Source organism: Coptis chinensis, chromosome 6 (assembly GCF_015680905.1).
Source record: "Coptis chinensis isolate HL-2020 chromosome 6, ASM1568090v1, whole genome shotgun sequence".
Taxonomy (NCBI): domain Eukaryota; kingdom Viridiplantae; phylum Streptophyta; class Magnoliopsida; order Ranunculales; family Ranunculaceae; genus Coptis; species Coptis chinensis.
In genome coordinates this window covers 39,920,133-39,941,040 of record NC_141461.1, presented here as the reverse complement: position 1 = coordinate 39,941,040, position 20,908 = coordinate 39,920,133, and the positions used below count along the sequence as shown (strand labels likewise).

The window sequence follows — 20,908 nt, the reverse complement described above, 5'->3', positions numbered from 1 at the left end:
TAATACTCCGAATTGCTCCGTTTTACCCCTTTTTCTCTAATATTCTACAAAACTCTCTTTTTTACCTATAGAATCATAAAGTATAACTTACAAATACTATTAGTCCACTATGATAGTTAAACAAGAGGCATAATCGAGGGTTAAATTACACTTTTTGAGCACTTATCACCCATTCTCTGTTAATTATTCTGCTTGAGCTGCTACTTTTGTGGAAAGCCTATCACAGGAAGGTTGGGCTCACAGTAAAACTCGAAACTGGTACAGTGATTATCGGGGCTTTTTTTTGCAGATTCCAGCAAAAACGCAAAATGTTATCAAGTGAGCGGAGCAAATGTTCTGGACCGAGAAGGGGGTATGTGGCCTAAAATGTCGTTTGGTTGGTTTATGTCTATCTGTCCCCTTTTCTCTCCGCCAAAACTCTCCTCTCTCAAGTCTTCAACTCCTCTATCTCTCTCTCGTTCTCTCCGCCAAAAATCTAAAAGAAACTCTGAAGCTTCGCAAGAAAGGGAAACAGTAAATGAGATTGTGCGTATTGGAGGCAACGAAAGTGGCGATGTAAAGACACAATCAAGGCTATTTCTTGAGTTTTAGTTCCATTAATACGAGGGTTAGTTCTTTTTTCCCCTTTTCTTTAATTTAAATTAAATTATAATCCCGCTTAAATTTAATTTGTATTAATTGTTGAATTTTCCTTATTAGTTTCAGTGTAGTTTAGAATCCATAATTTATTGAATCTCAATAAATTTGTTTGCTAAAGGTTTGAACTTCAGTCCCCATTTTAAACTTCGAACTTGATATAAGAAAAAATAACCCAATTTGTTTCGTTTGGTTGGTTTATGTCTATCTGTCCCCTTTTGTCTCCGCCAAAACTCTCCTCTCTCAAGTCTTCAACTCCTCTATCTCTCTCTCGTTCTCTCCACCAAAAATCTAAAAGAAACTCTGAAGCTTCGCAAGAAAGGGAAACAGTTAACGAGATTGTGCGTATTGGAGGCAACAAAAGTGGCGATGTAAAGACACAATCAAGACTATTTCTTGAGTTTTAGTTCCATTAATACGAGGGTTAGTTTTTTTTTCCCCTTTTCTTTCATTTAAATTAAATTATAATCCTGCTTAAATTTAATTTGTATTAATTGTTGAATTTTCCTTATTAGTTTCATTGTAGTTTAGAATCCACAATTTATTGAATCTCAAGAAATTTGTTTGCTAAAGGTTCGAACTTTAATCCCCATTTTAAACTTCAAACTTTATATAAGAAAAAATAACCCAATTTGTTTCGTTTGGTTGGTTTATGTTTGTCTGTCCCCTTTTCTCTCCGCCAAAACTCTCCTCTCTTAAGTCTTCAACACCTCTATCTCTCTCTCGTTCTCTCCGCCAAAAATCTAAAAGAAACTCTGAAGCTTCGCAAGAAAGGAAAACAGTTAACGAGATTGTGCATATTGGAGGCAACGAAAGTACGTGGCGATGTAAAGACACAATCAAGGCTATTTCTTGAGTTTTAGTTCCATTAATACGAGGGTTAGTTCTTTTTTCCCCTTTACTTTAATTTAAATTAAATTATAATCCTGCTTAAATTTAATTTGTATTAATTGTTGAATTTTCCTTATTAGTTTCATTGTAGTTTAGAATCCACAATTTATTGAATCTCAAGAAATTTGTTTGCTAAAGGTTTGAACTTCAGTCCCCATTTTAAACTTCGAACTTGATATAAGAAAAAATAACCCAATTTGTTTCGTTTGGTTGGTTTCTGTCTGTCTGTCTGTCCCCTTTTCTCTCTGCCAAAATTCTCCACTCTCAAGTCTTCAACTCCTCTATCTCTCTCTCTCTCTCGCTCTTTCCACCAAAAATCTAAAAGAAACTCTGAAACTTCGCAAGAAAGGGAAACAGTTAACGAGATTGTGCGTATTGGAGGCAATGAAAGTGGCGATGTAAAGACAAAATCAAAGCTATTTCTTGAGTTTTAGTTCCATTAATACGAGGGTTAGTTCTTTTTTCTCCTTTTCTTTCATTTAAATTAAATTATAATCCTGCTTAAATTTAATTTGTATTAATTGTTGAATTTTCCTTATTAGTTTCATTGTAGTTTAGAATCCACAATTTATTGAATCTCCAAGAAATTGTTTGCTAAAGGTTCGAACTTCAGTCCCCATTTTAAACTTCAAACTTGATATAAGAAAAAATAACCCAATTTGTTTATGTGCGAATCCTAACTTTGGATTTTTTTTTTGTAAACTTTCATCACAATAGGCCAGTCTTCAAATTACATGCCTCTTCTCTGTGAAAATCTCAATACAGTTTTGTCTTACGGTATTGTAAGTGTCCAGTAGCTAGGGTGGTCAGGGCCTAGTGGTTGTACCTAGATGGTCTTGTGCTCTAACCTAGTTACTTAACTTGTGAGCAACAACCTATAATACAATGAGGTTGAAAAAAAACCTATCATACACTTAAGTTTAATCTAATCAACTTCATTGTCCATTTAACTAATCTTTTAACTCTTTTTTCTTAAAAGTTCAATGGGGTTCTACCTTAAAATGCTATTCTCTGTTATTTTAAGTAAATTGGTGAGGTGGTGCTATTCACCTTAAAGGCTGTGCTTGTTTATTTGGAACTGGGTGAGTGAATTTGTCGAATAACTAACGATAGCATACACAGGAGCTCCGCTCATTGCAGTATACTAGTATATTCCATTCCGATATCCCTATTTTAAAACACATAAAAGTTTGCGTTTTAGTCGTTACCTGGGCAGTTTAAGCTTAATCGGTATCAAATCGCTTTAGGAGCTTATAGCGATTAATCTTTGTAATGGGGTATTAATCAATCGGAAAATAATCGGAGGTAACATTGTTAAAGTTGTGACTCATGGAATTCAATAACACAATAGCTCTTTGACCAAGCCCGTCAATGTAATTGATTAGGAAGATGGCCCAACATTCATCTTAAAGATCCGAAGGCATTGGAATTGTATCTTGCTCAACCGCCTCAACAGAAGCACGACTATTTTCTCTCCTAATCTTTGGCTTCTTTGCTACGAAGAAACTTGGGTGTCGTCTTTCTCAATCAATTTAGCAATTCGAATCAGAGTCGCTGCCATATCACGAGTTACGCCCTCAATAGATAACATACTACAATAATTGGTAGCACTGATTGGTTCAATGGGTTGCTAAGACGAGAGTTGCTGATAGTGTTGACTTTGATGGATGCTGGTTACTAGAAAAATTCATTGCAGCTTCAAGGTTGTCAATTGATAATCTTTAGCAGTTAAATTTGTCCAAGTATCAACGTGGTGATTTTAATCAGCTAATCCCACAAACTCATAATCTTCAACACAAGTGTGTCAAAGCCCGGAGCTGTTAAGCGGCGTTTTCTTGAAACCCAGTCCAACTCCGTGGGTAAGATTCTCGATCTCTCCATTATATGTATTTTATTTTATTAGAATTTTAATATTCTTTTTCTTGAATTGGTTCTTACTCAAGGAAAACTTGTAGAAGAATATATGCCAGTTACTAAATAAGTTTTTGATACTATGTGCATTATTTATGGGCAGTGTGCTTGAAATTTCAGAGCAATGAAAATGGTATTTGTGACTGTTGGAACCACTTCATTTGATGCACTTGTTAAAGCTGTTGACACTAAACAAGTTAAAGAGAGTTATTCAACAAAGGGTATACTCATCTTTTCATTCAAATGGGTCGTGGATCCTTTATCCTCACTAAGGTATATATTCTTCTTCCAATTTGTAGTTAATTAGCCAGTAATTAATTATTATATAGGATATAAGACTAGGTAGATTTTCTTTTTCAATTAACATACAGAATGAGAACGGTTGAACTTTCATAATATCTGTAATAGTGAAATGCTAATCGTGTAAAAGTTATTAGTGTACTAGCCTCAATACTAGTTTGACGTTTATGTTAACTTGGGACTGGCAACTTGATCTATATTTTTGAGGTTTTACCTGAAAGAAGACACTTTGTAGTGCAATCCCAAAGAAGGACTACTGAAGGTCCTGGTGCCTTCAGTACACCCAACCATGAGTTCAAGAGAAGCAGATTATATATAGGAATGTAATCTTTGAATGACTAAAGGGAGTTTCAGAGGAGTTGCTTATTTGTTTGTCTCGCTCTCTGTGTTTTACTCTTTCGTATAGCATAACCTTCATGATTAAAGGTCAGACACCCCTTGCAATCAAATGCCTCCTTTGGAAGTTCTGAATCAAGCAAGCATTACTCGAGATATGTCGGCTAAACTAGTTTCTATTGTCAATGTATCATTGTAACTTGGATAACCCAGGGATGGAATTGGTTTCCAAGCCATGAACTGGTAATCATTATTTCATGGGAGGGAAGCAAATAACATGAATTAAATTGTGGAAGAAATAGAATGACAAGATACTTTTTGGCTGTCAATTACAACGATAGCAATTTGCCCTATAATGTCTTCGGACACAGTTGCTCTTGAGGCCTGGTTTAATCTTATGTTTTTCTTAGTGTTCAATATCAAAAGATTATTACTTTCCACATTAAATTTGGATGGGTCAGTTGTTCCATATTCTACCTGACAAAAATGTGGTTAATGAGTTAGTATTTCCTGTGGGCTTTGCTCTATCGTGCCTACTTGGCAATATGGTCTCATTTTGTTTTGCACTCTTTAGAGCATAAGTCATTATGATCAAAATCGTTGCATATAGCATGGTGTTTGTGAACAGCTAAAGATTGAATAAAACTATTTTTAAACTTTCTCGCTTCTGTGACATGCTGACCAGAACAATTCCGCCTCCTTTGTTTTGGCTTACCTGTCTCAAAGCTTAATTTAACGTTTTCCTTCTCATCCAGTCTGCAGGAGAAGATGGATGTCTTGCTGTGGATTATTTTACCTTTTCATCAAGTATTGCTGACAACTTGAAATCAGCATCTCTTGTAATTAGTCATGCAGGTAAATTCTTCTTATCATTTTTGTTTTTATTGCATTCAGTCAAGTAAACTTGCATTGCTTTTTTTTGCTTCTGTAGTATTTGCTATTGTGGGCATGATAGAGTACCTCTCTTTTTTTTTTCTTGTTTGCGAATTATACTACTTACTATTATATCTTCTGTTAGGACTTAGGTCCTTAGTTTCATGGTACTCCTGTATGATGGACTTGTTTTAACAATCAATCTCTTATATAAATGCAAATTGATGGGTCCCGTATAGGAATTTTATATAGCTTTGTAGCTTTGTGTTTCTTAATAGCAATTAGTTTCTACACAATCTTCAAATTTACAAAAACTTTTAAGTCAATTTTATTGGTTTCAGTTATTTAATAAAATATTTGTAGTGGAAGAATCGCATAAGATAAAGATGCACGTTAGTTAGTGAGAAGAACAGATTATAATTATTTGACCTAAACTGTTTAGCTGTTGATTTTTTTGGGCTTAAAGAGAGGGTCGAAGGATATGCAAGTTTCGACGCCATTGTGTTTGAGTTTAAAATATTAAAGGGTATGCCGGTCCTTTTCAGCCACTCAAGAACTGTCCATTTGAAATCTAAATTCACTAGTATTCTGCTCAATTAACTTCATCAAGAATCAAGTTGAATTCCAATGGTAGTTCCATCTACAGAAACTGTGAAATATGAAAAGTGGAGATCGGCTTTAGACTTTCGTCAATGAAATTTTCTCAAGGGGAAGGTTTCAGAAGTTTTTAAAGTTGTTTGATTACATGAATACGTTAGGTATCTCAACATATGAAAATTTGCGTATGTTTGGCACATAACTATGGTCTAGGTTCTGGAAGCATATTTGAGACATTGCGGTTGAGAAAATCTCTGATAGTGGTGGTCAATGAGGATCTTATGGATAACCATCAAAGTGAGTTAGCTGAAGAACTAGCAGCGAGGAAGCATCTATTCTGCGCTCGTCCTCAAACGCTCTACAATACCATTGCCAACATGAATTTGGAGGACCTCCTCCCTTACCTTCCTGCAGATGCCAAGCCAGTTGCAAAGCTCATAAACAGGTTTTTAGGATTCGCAGATGATTAAAAAATCTGTAAGATGTATATGCTAGTGGCTCGTTTAGGACGTGCTAGACCGCTAGTGGCGTGTGGTCGGGTCAAAATTTGCTTTCTAACCATTGATGCGCGCTTCAGCAAGGTCAGACGTGGAAGATCAGAATGAAGACAATGCAGTTATTGGCATTTCGTAAGGCTATTGAAATAAATTAACATTTAGATTTTTATATAGATGAGATGTAGAAGTGTCTTTTCTCCTGCAATGTGTTCTAGCAGCAGCGTTACTCAGATGTCATTATATGTAAAGAAATGATTTTTTTTTTAATGGAAATAAAAAATAAAAAATAGGCCTGCAATGTATAGTTATGATGTTAATTCAAGAAGAATTACTACTTCATAATATTCCTAACTATTCAGCACTTGAAGCGGGTAATCTTGGACGTACCCAACAAAACACTCCCGTACCCCAACTTTAAAATAAATAACATTTAACTTTCTAAATTACCCTTTTTTTTTATTAGACGTACCCAAGATATTTGTTGACTAAAACAAGTCATTTACTCCACGTGATTCAAAAGAAAAAGATCGTGCCCCCCTCCAATAACCTCTTATTCTTTATCTCATCAATAAACATGCAATGATTTGAATCAATCATACCAAAGTAATGAGGATGAATACACCGAATGAGAATGAAGAAAAAAAATTCAAAATCAAATTTTGACGAATAGTAGAACGCAGAAGACTATTATACTTTGGTTTACTACAATGAAAAGATACAAACACCAAACAAAAATGTGAGTTTGTTTGCAATATTAAACAAAGTGCTATTTTGTTTGGGTGCATACTGAGTATAAGAAACCTAAACCATTTTTTTTTGATAAAATTTTACTTTGAACAGCCTCATCCTATTAGTAGTGCATCTCCAAATGCATTGTCTTTGCTACAACTGAATTATGAGTCAGAAAATGAAGAGCAAGAAAGCCCGACAGAAAACTCTAATTTTGTTTGTTTGGATACGACCGACGCATTTACAATTGCAACAGTAAGAACTTGAAGACACTTTTATAAATTTAGTATATTGTTTTTCTGAATGGTGATGTAATACAATCTATAACAAAATGATTACAGGTATTTGAAAATTGAAAAGACCTTGTTGATTGGTACAGAGAGATAGGGAGAGAAATTGGTTTTGTGGTTATCATTGCAAAGTCGGATAGCGTTGAAAGTGGGCGAAGACCTAGGGTGTTTTTAACTTGTGAGAGAGGTGGTGTTTTTAAACCTCAAAAACCAAAGAAGACATATCGATACAAGCTATCCATGGAACTCCCTCGACAGATAGGAACGAAAAAGTGCAAGTGTTCACTTAAGTTGAAGGGTTATTAGTGTAATCAAGGGGGATGTGAAGTGGTAATAGTTTGCGGAACTCATAATCACAGTCTTGCTGAAAATCTTACAGGCCATTCTTTTGTGGAAAGTCTAACACGAGATGAAGAAAGAGATGTCTGAGGTTGGTGTTAAACCAAGAGAAATTTTGAATGCTTTGAGAAAGAAAGACAGCCTAGATAATTTGTCAACCCTAAGTACCATCTACAATTTTCGAGCAAAACATCGTCTTACAAAATTGCAATGGAGATCACAGATGTAATAATTATTGAAGATGTTGGACGATCGCGATTACTATGAGTCTCATAGAGAGAACCTAATTACAGGAGAATGCAATGATTTTTTTTTTTGCTTATTCAAGATCAATTAAGTTGGCCAAGTGTTTTCCGGAAGTGTTGATTATTGATTGTACTTACATGACTAATCTTCACAATCTGCCATTGCTAGAAATTGTTAGGTTTACGTCTACAATAAAGACGTTTGCTATTGCTTTTGTATATTTAGATTCAGAGAAGGAAGATAACTTTGTTTGGGCTTTGGAAATGTTATACAGTATTTTGGAAGGTAAGACATTTAGTGTGAAAGTCATTATGACTGACAGAGACTTGACATTGATGAATGATGTGGCGCGTGTATTTTCCATGGCTAAATACCTCCTTTGTCGTTGGCACATTCAGACTAATGTGATTACTAACTGTAAAAAATCTTTTGAAGAAAACAATGAGTTTCAAAAGTTCTACGAAATGGTTTGTGATTTATTCAGTTCACCTACTGAAGATGTCTATAATGAAAATTTGGTTATGTTTATAAATGAATATACACATATGACACGTGTGGTACAATACGTCGAAGAGTTGTTGAACAACTACAAAGAACAATTTGTGGCGGCTTGGGTTGATTTAGTGATACACTTCGGCATTCACACTAGCAATAGAGTATAATCCCAACATTCATCTTTGAAGAGAAATTTGAGGAGTTCACGCGGCAATTTGTACCAAAATTGGGATGTGATTGATAACCTCTTTGAAAATCAGCTCAATGGTATACAAGCTTCATTTAATATTAGTCGCAATATTATGCGTTATTATAGTCGAGACAAGGCATACAGTGAGATTAGAGGATTTATCTCTAGGGAGGCGATTGATATATTGTCGAAAGAACTTGTACGTTCAAACAAAGTGGGCATTTATGAAAAAGAATGTAGGTGTATTTTGAGGCATACTTGTGGTCTTTCATGTGCTCATGAGTTGGTACATATGGTAAAACTTGGTGATGGTTACATGCCCTTGAGGGCTATAAATCGTCGTTGGCGGCAACTTGATTTTGAGCCAATGGAACTTCCAAGAGGGTCGCTGGACATTTCACCTGAGGTGGAAGGAATTAAGAAGAAGTTCAACTGCTTATCAGAACACCAAAAACTAATGTTGATGAAGAAATGTTTAGAGCTTGTTGATCCAAAGACTACACACATGCAAGAGCCTCAAGAAAAGCTCAATGTCAAAGGTAGACCATCAATTTCAAAGAAACATGTGAAAGTATCAACTCAAGATCAGAATGACACAAGAAGAGAACCATTTGCTTTTGAGTATGCACAGACCCAAGAGGAGAAAAAAACAAGTGAACAAGTTCCGAAGAAGAGAGGCAGACAACGTAACAACCAAAGAGAAACGCAAGCAATCAAAAAAGTACCTAAAAAAATAGGCAGACCACCTAAGAAGCCATCTCAAACATCTTTGCTAGAAGATTTGAATCCATTGCTTAACAACTTTATTGTTTCATGTGAGGATATCCTTGGGGATGGACACTGTGGATACAGGTCCATAGCAAGATTATGGAACTATGGTGACGAAACTGGATGGTTTACCGTGAGGAAGAGGTTGTTGGTTGAGTTGATGGAATATGCAGAAGAGTACATTGAATGGTCTGGATTCACCATTTTCGAACACTTAATTTGAAATTTACAATGTACAAAGTCGATGACGATGAACCTGATTGAGTGGTTTGAACTTCCTGACATGGGTTGGTTAACTGCTTGTGCTTATAATTGTGTGTTTGTCACCCTAGCACCAAACTAGTCGTTAACTTACCTTCCTTTGAGAACTCCACCAGACTTGGAGCATACTCTCATTATCTCAGTTGCTCATATAAATAACGGCATACATTATGTGCCGCTTAGACTTAGTGATAATGCTCCCTTGCCACCAGTTATATCAGGTTACCACAATCTAGCCTACCCGGGCATCGCTGACTTGTGGATAGCAAAGGTTCAAGAAAAACTTGCCGATTGGGATATGAAGGTAAATTCAAAAAAAAAAAAAAAAAATTATAGGCTGGACTTGGGTGGAAGCATTTTTGGTTCTTGATTTGAGTTTGTTAAATTATGTTGAGCTTGTTGAATTAATTTTAGTAAGATGTTAAGCAGGCTGTACAGGAGCAAACTAAAAAGAAACGCACAAGCACAACACAGGGGACTTCAAAAAAAAGAAACAGAAACAAGAAAGGTTTGTCATATATGTATATATACTTGTGTATGATTGCATATTAAACTGTTTTTAGGTAAGTAGATTATTTGTTGGTAATGGGCATCGATTATTTGTTGTTTTTGAGTATGTAGTTTAGTTTAAGAGTTCTGTAATAATATTGTATATCTCGGTTTGTTTATTTTTTTGGTTGGCTTGGTCTTATTTCACTTTTGCGTAATATTTTAACTTGTCTCATACTCATTTTTTTTTAAGAACAAGGTGATACAAATATTGGTCAAGGCACAAGCAACAACCAAAATGTTCATTCTAACATTGGTGAAGCAGCTGCATGTCCCAATTCTTTAACCAACATGTGCGGACTACCTGATTTAAATGAAGATGTTCATCCTGAAGTGAGTGGATCATCTGACCTTGACTCGTTTAGCTTTCAAGAACTCATTAACAAGGCCAAAGAGAACATGAAGAGAAGCAGAAAAAAAAAAAAAAAAAAAAAAAATACTAGGTCAGAGATAATTCTAAAAGATGAAGAAATCGAGCATAAGTGGGAAAATATTTTACGTGACTTTAATCCTTTGATCTGCGATATGATTAAAGATTTGGTTGAGGCAACCCCAGATGGGCATTGTGGTTATAGATCCATAACTACACTGCTAGGATATACAGATGATTTAGCATGACAGACAGTAAGGGGTCTTATGCTGGAAGAGTTGATGTAGTATGTAGATTACTATACAGAGTTGTACAATAATGACGGGTTTGAAAACCACAAAAGAAACTTAGAGTGTACCAAGTCTTCTACAATGAATGAGAAAGAATGGCTTGATCTCCCGGACATGGGTTCCTTAGTTGCAAGTGCTTTTAATTCTGTTTTTGTCACTATAGTGCCGCGACAATTAGGTGTCACGTACTTTCTGTTGAGGACATGTCCAGAAGAAATGTTTCGGATAATTGCCATTTTCCACATAAACAAAGGACATTTTGTGCCAGTTGTGCTGAAGGATATTGCTCTTCTACCTCCGGTTTGGCGAGATTGGCAGTCTGTTAGATGGCGATGGCCGGCGTGATGTGGGAAACTGTTCTGAAAAGAAAATTGGACAAGTGGGCCGGATCGGTTCCGACCAATATGCTGAACCTACAATATGTTTATCCAGATTAGTTTTAGTTGTTGGATAGAAAAATAAAATAGTTAGTTGTAATTTCTTAAGAATTACTCTGTGCTTATTTCATTATAGAACATGGCTTATGGCAATATTGAGGTTTAGTTGTTGGCAATATGTATGGCTTATGGCAATATTTCATTTAGTTGTTGGCAATATGAGGTTTTGAGTGTCAACAGAACAAAGATCTCTTAATATAGATATACTTAACTTGCGTAGTTACTATGGAAGATAGACCTGCATTTCACCATTTTGTTGTTTCTGTTGATGCCCCTTTAATTTTTTTCCGTCGTCTATGATGGGAAGTGAAGTGAAGTGTTGATTCTTTGAAATATAAGGAAGACTGGAGGGTGATTCTGAGGTGAAGGCAGTTGCTTATGTGAGAGCAAATAGTCGACAAAAAGAGAAGTGGAGGTGGGAGATCATTTGCCACTGACATAACTTGGGTTTCATAATTGAGCTGATTTAGTGGCAGCATGGTATGGATTTCTTTTTACGTTTGCCCTCTTTTTCTCGTTACGTAGCATCGATACACGAAAATACAAGGAAAAACGGAAGGAAAAGAATTTTGAGACCCTTGATGATATCAGGGCTTTATTTCTCATTATTTGAGGTTTGTATTTGATTTCCTCTAGTTTTGAGATTCATTGAAGGATCTTGGTGGACTTGAACCACCATCTCTTGAGATACATTGGAGACATGGTCCAATTCTCAAGCGCTTTTTCCATTTAAACTAAAGATCCATTACACATAGTTATTAAGCACATAATTGTAACGCTGCTGCGGCATTTACTATCTCTAGGCACTATATTTATTTACAAAATAAGGCATTCATATGCTTAGATGTAATATTCCCTTGTCTCGAGTAATTCTCGTTCCTTACTTGATATAAAATCATTCTTCTTGTGTGGGGTCCAACATATTCGTCAAGGTACTCCTGCAAATGAAATAAATGTCAATAAACTATTCAAATTGATGTATCTATGAAACCATGTTACACACAGAAATATAGTGCCATCTGACCTTTGTGTAGTGTGTATCCAAGTCAACAATTTGCGTTGCTTTCGGGAGTTTTGCTTTCAAGAAACGCAGTGCTATGGATATCATTTTTCGGTCAATCACCGCAAATCGATCTCGACCGATTCATATCATTGAGGTTTCTGGATACATTATTGTTTCTTAAGAAAGTTTTTCTTCTTCAAATAAGGAGTAATGCCTAAGTAAAATTAAACCTCCTGAAGTTTCAAGACATTGATGATCATACCAGATATAGGTTGATATTGGAAAAGGTAACAAATACATCAATCAGAATATTAAGAATCATAAGTTTTATCGACTGCTGAAGAATTTTCATAGCTATCTATATACAGAAGTTGCTCTTCAAGGACACCAAGGCAAGGCACCGTGCAACCAAGGTGCCAAAGTCAGAAAGTTTTAGTGAAAATAGCAAGTTGTTGTCCAAGGAAGAAGTTGGGAAACCTAGCGCCTCACCTCACCCTTGACAACATAGGCTGCAACAACACTCGTCATCTCTCTGCCTTCTTTATTATCACTTACTCGAGAAGAAAGGTTGATCTTAGCTACCAAAAATTTGATGCAAGTATATGGCAGAGATTTCATAGTACATTTTATTCCTTTAGGTTGTATCGGCTACTGTAATACTTATCTTATCTAATGCCATCTTAAACAAATGAAGGTTCTTTATTCTTTGGCAAGTGAAACATTTATTTTCAATCCTTTAACTATACTCTTTTCACCTTAAGAAAAGCCATATTCAGTGAATAATATACGAGGTATGAATGGTTTATCAATAATTCCAATCTCCAATACAATAGTGGACCCTGTTAAAGCAAATACTGTGTATTCACAATCACAAAGAAGTTAACATGCTTATGAAATCCTCCAGTTAAGATAAAATCTGGAGCTGGAAAGCATTGAAAAGTATGAGTTCCAAACCCTTCTCTTGAAATCATATCAGCATTTTGCTTCTTTCATCTTTTTTTTTTCTTGTTCACTGGGATTTTAATATCAATAGAAAGTATGAGTTTCAAACCGAGTTTCATGTTAGACTCTTAACACTAGGATCTGACATATCACTACAATACGATAACAGGTTGGCCTAGTGAGCCATAGCTTTGACGTTTCTCATTCATAATCTGTGGGAAAAGGAAATTTTGTGCTAACTACCAAAATAGCCTCCACTCTTAAGAGTTCAGACGTGTATTCAAGTTGAAGAATCATCAATACCAACATCTACTATAAGTTATAATTTATAAGCTAAAAGAAGAAAACTTTCAAACAAAAGAATAGAACTCTAGCACCTAAGATCAAATACTTTCTAGTGCTACAAACTTCTATCAAATTGGTACTTACACATTCATAGCATTGTTTGAATCCACAACTACGGAACACAATATAACATACAAATATTTTTCAGTGTGGAAAAACACTATAGTGTACCTTTGGAAAACATTCAAAACCCCCGCCTGTTACATTAAGTAAAGCCAATGATAGTATCCTATCAGGTACCATAGCTGCTAACTTACAAGCTATCATTTTCCCTGTCGGTACAAGAACATGCTTAGTAAACTGAACAACTAGGCATCAAAATAATCAACTTAATCACCGGTTCACTTGTATGTTTATAATAGTACTTGTTAGCTATGACAGTAAATTCATACAAACTATATATTTAGGCCAACTACAGAAGAAGAAACTCGCTCCATTTATTCAAACAAAATTCGAATTGGTTGACAAAAACAAGTAAACAAAAGAGGTTTAGGAACTCACCCATGGAATGCCCAAACACATGAGCTTTACTCCAACCCAAATGATCCATTAAAGCTATTGTATCTTTTGCCATGATTGTTGTACTGCAAACCATACAACACCAAAAAACACCATACCTCAAAATGGGAAAACATTCACTATAGTACAACAAAATTTTGCAATTCAAATTACATAAAAAATGATTCAAAACTCACGTGTACTCAGATTTCTTGGTGGGAATAGAACTACTACCCATCCCCCTATTATCAAATGTACAAACTTCAACACCCTCATTAACCTCATCATTGTTATCGATCTTTCGATCAAATTTCACATATTCAACATCATTAGCCATCTCTGTACATGTTATTCCTTTTATTTGTGGTCCCCAAGAATCATGTGTACCTGCTAAACCTGTCCATCATTTCCAAAACCAATCATTGCCCATCACATATATCAACAAAAAGAATATAACTTTTGCATAAAATTGTTAAACAAAACAAAATATAGGAATCATTACCAATGATCAGAAGGACTTTTGTTGCCCTTCATCATATGTTCTATAAAAAAATATTAGGGTTAACTAGTATTACCCCCCTCCCCAACTAGATGAGCCAATTAGGATTTCCCCCCACTAGATGAGAAATTAGGGTCTCCCCCTTAAATACACACAAAAAAAGTCAAAGTGGGTTGACCGAATTTTTTTGTGTGTATTTAGGGGAGACCCTAATTTCCCATCTCCCATCATCTAGTGGGGAAATCTAATTGACTCATCTAGTGTGTGTGGGGGTGTAATAATACTAGTTCACCCAAAATATTATTTATTCCATTTTTGTTGTTCAATTCAGTAACACTGCTTTGGTATTTGCTTGTTTCACAATAAGGAATTTTTGTTAAGTTTGATTTCCAGTTTTACATGAAGAGATTGAAATATAAATGAGAAAGAGGAGAAGACTTAGTTATTTTTTCTTTTCTTTTTTGTTTTTCCATTTGTGTAAAAGATAGAGCAGGGGAAGAAAAATGCTTACAAAAACGGACGTGAGTTTTTTGTTTTTTGTTTTTTTTTAATCTTTTTGCCTTTATGGGAAATACCCCAAAAATGTATGGGAGATATTATTGGATTTAGGCAGTTATTGGGGTATGACAAAAATTTATGTTAGTTATGGGGTACGGGAGTGTTTTGTTGGGTATGTTCAAGATCACCCCTTGAAGCCTCGCTTGACTATTTAGTTTCAGACATTGTCTCGAACTTTCGCAGTATAGGACACATAATACTGATCCAAGCTGTGATTTTTGGTGGGCGTGATATTGACATTATTGGAAGTTTTCATACCAAATATTTCAGGTCATCTCAAAATTTCTGACATGGTCAAAACTAGACAACAAATTTTGATTGTTATTGATTGTCTACTTCTGCATTTTGTTCTACCTTTTCTCGATTGGGTTAGATACATCATACATGTACAATAGATTTTGTAATTTTGTATGAAAACTTGGTTTATAAACTGAAATAATGTTGTTAGTACTTAGTCGTGAGGAAAACATGCACCACCCTCCATAGTAAAAAAAATATCACAATATCTATTGAGATTTCAGTAAGGGATACATAAATATCGTGATATGTTTAGAGATATATAAGACTGCAAATATTAGCGATATTTCATTGATATTTATGATATTTTGGGGATATTTGGTGGTATTTTGTTTAGATAACAATTTTATTTAATATTTACTATTATATTTCAAATAAATGTAAATGATATATCGTGATATATTAAGAAATATCTATAATATCCTTGATCTTTGTTGATATTTTGGATATATCCATGATATTTGCATATGAAGCAATGCAAAATATCCCCAAAAAGGGCATATATATATCCACGGTACATATCAAGAAATTGAGTATTGATAAATACCCATATCCCGATATTTTATACCATGCCACCCTCCACCATACATGGCTTTTCTTCGTACTCCACTTAGGTTTCACTCGATCGGGTTGGCTACATCGGCATACAAAATTGACATACGGAAATGACATACACATTCCAAAAGTGAACTTGCACATTGAAGTATTAAACTAAAGACTGATTTTTGGTAGAGATGACTTACCTACCATGAATAGTATCTCTACAAAAAATCAACTAAATTGGATGTCTCTAGTATTGTCAAAAAGGTGTTTAAATTCTGGACCGTCAGATAAATTTCTATATTGAACTCAACTTTTGGTAGGGTTAGATATGTTCAAAGGAGCTAATTTTTTGTGGAGATGATCTCCATGTTGTGGAGCTCACATCTCCAAAAATTGGCTTTTAGTTTATTGTGTAGGTAAGTAGGATTGTGTATGTTATTTTCGTGTGCCATTTTTGTATGTCGACGTAGTGAGCCCAATATATATATATTAAGAGAATCAATATAACATAACATAACTTTTCTAACTAGCGGTTGATCTGGATTTAATCTTGCAAAAACTAAGTGATGGCTGAGATTGAATCTTACGTCTCGAAAAGAGAAAATGTCCTCAAACCATCATATATTAAAACAGCAAACTGGAAATCATAAAAAATTTATCGAAATTGGAAAGAGCAAGGTTCCATCTTAAATCTTACTGTGAGTTTAAGTATCAATAATTTAGGGATCTCAAAGTGTCCCAAAATCATCTAATCCATGACGTAAAATTTAAACAATTAGAAGAACCCTTGCAATCAATTTGAAAGAGAAACCATTAGAAGGATTAATGTTGACTAATAAAGTAACGGAAGTTTAATAAGGAAACTAATTAAGACTTAATTAAAGGGTGATTTTGGACACACCCATAAAAACATTCCCGTATTCTATAACTAACTAAAGTTTTTGTCGTACCCCAACAACCGCCTCAATCCAATAATATCTCCCAAATTAATTTGGGGTATTTCCAATAGGGGCAAACAAAAAAAACAAAAACACACCATTTTTTTTTCCGGCAATCTTTTTTTTTTTCCTCATTCATCAAAATTTGATTTCAATTTTTTTTCCTTCATCCTCATTAGGTTGGTATTCATCCCTATTACTTTGGTATGATTGATTCAAATTAAAAGTGAGTATTTCCATGTTTATTAGTGAGAGAAATGTTGCTAAAGAAAAGATTATTAGAGAAGAAATCAATATCATTTTTTTTTAATAGAAAAAGAAGAACATGTTCTTGTTCTTTTTCAGTTACAAGTGAAAAACTTAGAATATCTACTGTTAAGTATTGGGTCCTTAATATATTCAAATAAATGAATTGTTTTGTCTTGAGTACGTACGCCTAATAAAAAAAAAAAATTAGGAATATAAATGTGTCTAAAACAATTCTATTTATTTATTTCAAAATTGGGGTATGGGAGTGTTTTTATGGGTGTGTCCAAAATCACCCTAATTAAAACCGAATTATTGGGGAACAAAAAATCAAACAATAGTACGAGATATAATCTCATGCCCATATGAGTTAAGAGTCCATGTAATATGGCAAACCAGTAATTATTTCCAAAAGAAATTGTATCCAACATAATTTAATTAGGCATTCTCTTACTAAATTCGGTTGAGTTGGTATGGTAACTCAATATTACATAGGGCTGGCAATGGGTTGGATCGGTCCGGATATATGCAAATCCAAAACTGATCCGCTTTTCAACAATACAGACCTAGATACAAAACCAGACTCGACCCGAACAGATATTTGAGTTAGAGAACCAGAACCTAACTGAAAACTTTTTTTTGATTCCGGATCCGATCCGTTCCGAACCAATAAGCTCAATTTCAACCCGGTGAACCGAGTTTCTTATAATTGGATCCTAATTTTCGTTATATAAATATTAAATAATTTTTTTTTGCTAAACATAAAAACAAGGTACACAAATCCGAAAGGTATAATGAATGATTTGAAATCCAAATTTGTAAGGGAGGATTTTTCTTTAGATAGAAACCATCTTTTTATTATGTAAAAAGCATATTGTAATATTACATATGTATTTTGCATATCTTATTTTGGAACTTTAAATATTGTAATGTTGCGGTAATAGAAATGTATGGTGGAGGAAAATTAGAAAGAATAAGACTAAAAATTTTAATCAGATCAGGCCTATAACGGTTCGGTACATACTTAATCCAGAACCAATCCAATAAAAGTCTGGTTTTGATTTTCAAGACCAAGAACCGATCCAATATGCTAACTACCTGTCCCAGACTCGCTTTTATTGGTTCGGACCTGATCGGGTATCGGTTCTTACCCAACCCATTGCCAGCCCTAATATTACATGCTAAACAATAATCAGTGATTGCAAGGCCAAATTTGACATTCTCTCACTAAATTCGGTTGAGTTGAAAACTAATATGGTAATTTAAGATAATATGATTGCAAGGCCAAATTAGGCCCAACTTTATAATACACGCTGAATTTTACACGAGGTCAAGAGGAGTTCATAAAGTAACAAAAAAATAGTTTATACCATCATTAGCACGACAAGGAGTTGGGATTATAAGCTCAGAGATTATATGACTGAAAGGAGACAACTGTTATGTCCTTTTGCATGTGCATGAATGGAGTTCCAAGCTTTTCACTACGTAACCGAGATCATCAGTTCGGGAAATCATATAAGTCAACGAAGTGACGAGTATGACTGAAAGGAGTTGTGTACCAAGACAAGTAGACAACTTTTATGTCCCTTTTGTGCATGAATCGAGTTCCAAGCTTCTCACTACGTAACCAAGATCATCAGTTTGGAAAATCATATAAGCCAACGAAGTGACGAGGAAAATTTGATACTGAAATTTTCAAGCATACATATTTATGTCTACAATTGGGATTTCTAGGAAAATTACAAGTTAATCTCTATGGCATTGCAAGTTATGGAAACTATAAATGTCTATATGTTATAAAACATCGAGCAATTTCTAGTATAGTACAGAACAACTCAATTTTTTAAGAGGGCTTAAGTGGTGGTTCTGATTTCTTCAGGATCTGTGCTAATAAGAGTCCTATATTTATCTAATATTCTAAGAGTGGAGTCCAAAAACTCTAAGACTACTCATATATTTACCTAATATTCCTCGAGATTAGTGTAGTTAGAGTTTTCTAATGTCTATTAAATTCTTAACCGAAATTTACAGTATACTGTCGGCCAACAAAAACCGATTAACCCTATGTATTCCCCTTTTCTCTTCTTCCCTTTCGACCACAGACTTACATCTATCGTAAGGTAAAAAAAGTTCCATTCATTTTAGTTTAACTGAGTATATAGTTTTTCTTTCTTATAGATATTGATTAATTTGTAATTTCATGGGCGTTGATTGCTTGAAGCTTACCTTTTTCTTTCCTTGGACCAAGTATAAATCCTCATCCGATAAAGGTTTCATATAAAGAGAAGTCGGAGAAATCATCATACACGTCTCCTAGATCTTTTCTTTTTGATGAAGATGAAGTATACCCAGCCATGAAGGTCTTTTTGATTGTTATTATTTTGTGAGCATATCAGTTGTCATCTTGAGTGCTTGGTGCCCTGAAACTAGCAGGTTGGTTTGGAGAGGTGTAAGTCGTGCTTGTAAGCATTATTTTAATAGTGCATTTAAAGATCTAAATCAGAAGTTATTTCACATATATATTGAACCTGAATAATTAATCAATAAAATGACTTATCTTGATCCATGTCGATGAATACGATAAAATGGAATAAAAAAATCAATATTAAGTTGAATGATTTTCTCAGAATAGCCGTTTCTCTTCCTTAACCATTAGTTAACTTTCAGTGTTAAACTCAAGTATTGTTCATTAGAATAATGGGATTCTAAACTTAAATAATGGTAGGAGAGAGGACGGATTTCTCACAATTATGTTCAAGTTACTCATCATCCCATAAATGAGAAGAAACATAAAGAAACGTTAATCTCGAACCAATAGCGAGGGGAACGACATGTAGATACATGATTCGATAATTAACCCACGTATTTAAAATCAAAACGTTATTTAGTTTTATTATTATGGACCATCATTATGAGAATGATTTGATTAGATAGTTCATTAATTAATATATAATCGTTTCTTACAATCTCCCACTTGGTTCGTACGATAGATAAAACTAAATAGTATTTTTCTTTTATAAAAACGGTTGTAAAATGACTCATGTGGGTTGGCAAGAAAATAATATTTATGCAATTACGTTTTCAAAAATTATGTATCCAAGTCATGCCTCACATAATTTGGTTATCATAATGTCATAATCAAACAACGTACTTATGCGAGTCATGGCGGTTGTATGTATGTCATTGAAACGTCACAATCCCTTCTATGTACCACAGCATTAACAACTTGACTGACATGGACCACAAGCGAGAAGCATACGACCATAGTAATGCCTACATTATGTCCACATAATATCCTATTTGAATCCATTCATTATCATAAATGTACATACGTAATGGAAACAAGAAATAACATAAACACGTTATTTGAGATCTCAAGAGTGTCCATATTATTAAGAGATATCATAATTCAATCCAAATAACCAAGATAACATTAAGGGTTACAACCAAGACCCATACTAACAATATGCTCCTTAAATGTCTTTGGAGGAAGCCCTTAATTTGGTTAGTGGATCAGCAATCATAAGTTTTGTGCTAATATGATCAATAGGCACTTGATGTTCACCTTTTGCTAGTGTTAGAGATTTGATTCTCTAATTTGACAAAGTGCGAATACAAAGATTTTTCCTTACTCATGATATTCATGTGTATAGCTTGGAGTAGAGATTTCGAACCATCCTAAGTCTAAGACAACTTACAACTTGTTTTTGTTCTTTTAGGAAACTAGTGAGTAAGTTTAAACTATGGATGAATTAATACTAACTACTTGGTTCTTTTAATGCAAAAACTAAAAACTTTAAGTTACGTAAAAATGTAACTAAACAAAGATAAAAATTGACTTCTAGATAGGTGTGGAGAGTTAGTTCTCCTCATGTGAAGATAACTTCTATTGTATGATTTTAGGTTCTTGCATCTTAACCTTCCTAGAACTCATAGACAAGTCCTAAATAAGATTAACTTGATCCCTAACACTATGACTCATCTCTAAGCTCATACTGCTAGCATGTAGAACCAAAGCAATGACTTATCTCTAA

At 34.4% G+C, this 20,908-nt stretch overlaps 1 protein-coding gene and 1 pseudogene across 2 annotated transcripts; one reads left to right on the top strand and one right to left on the bottom strand.

The window, feature by feature from the left end:
- The first annotated feature begins 3,544 nt into the window (after window positions 1-3,544).
- On the top strand, window positions 3,545-6,358 carry LOC147492946 (uncharacterized; annotated as a pseudogene). Its single transcript, XR_015198871.1, has 3 exons — window positions 3,545-3,711; window positions 4,830-4,929; window positions 5,758-6,358. The product of XR_015198871.1 is annotated as an uncharacterized LOC147492946 (transcript).
- Window positions 6,359-12,688: 6,330 nt separating this feature from the next.
- LOC147492945 (uncharacterized) lies at window positions 12,689-14,316 on the bottom strand. The gene is made up of 5 exons (XM_086566350.1): window positions 14,296-14,316; window positions 13,991-14,189; window positions 13,797-13,879; window positions 13,467-13,567; window positions 12,689-13,020 (listed from the first exon to the last, which is right to left on the bottom strand). Exons 2-5 carry the CDS (start codon window positions 14,128-14,130, stop codon window positions 13,018-13,020), a joined length of 327 nt encoding a protein of 108 aa, XP_086422476.1. The 5' UTR covers window positions 14,131-14,189; window positions 14,296-14,316; the 3' UTR covers window positions 12,689-13,017.
- Window positions 14,317-20,908: the final 6,592 nt, after the last annotated feature.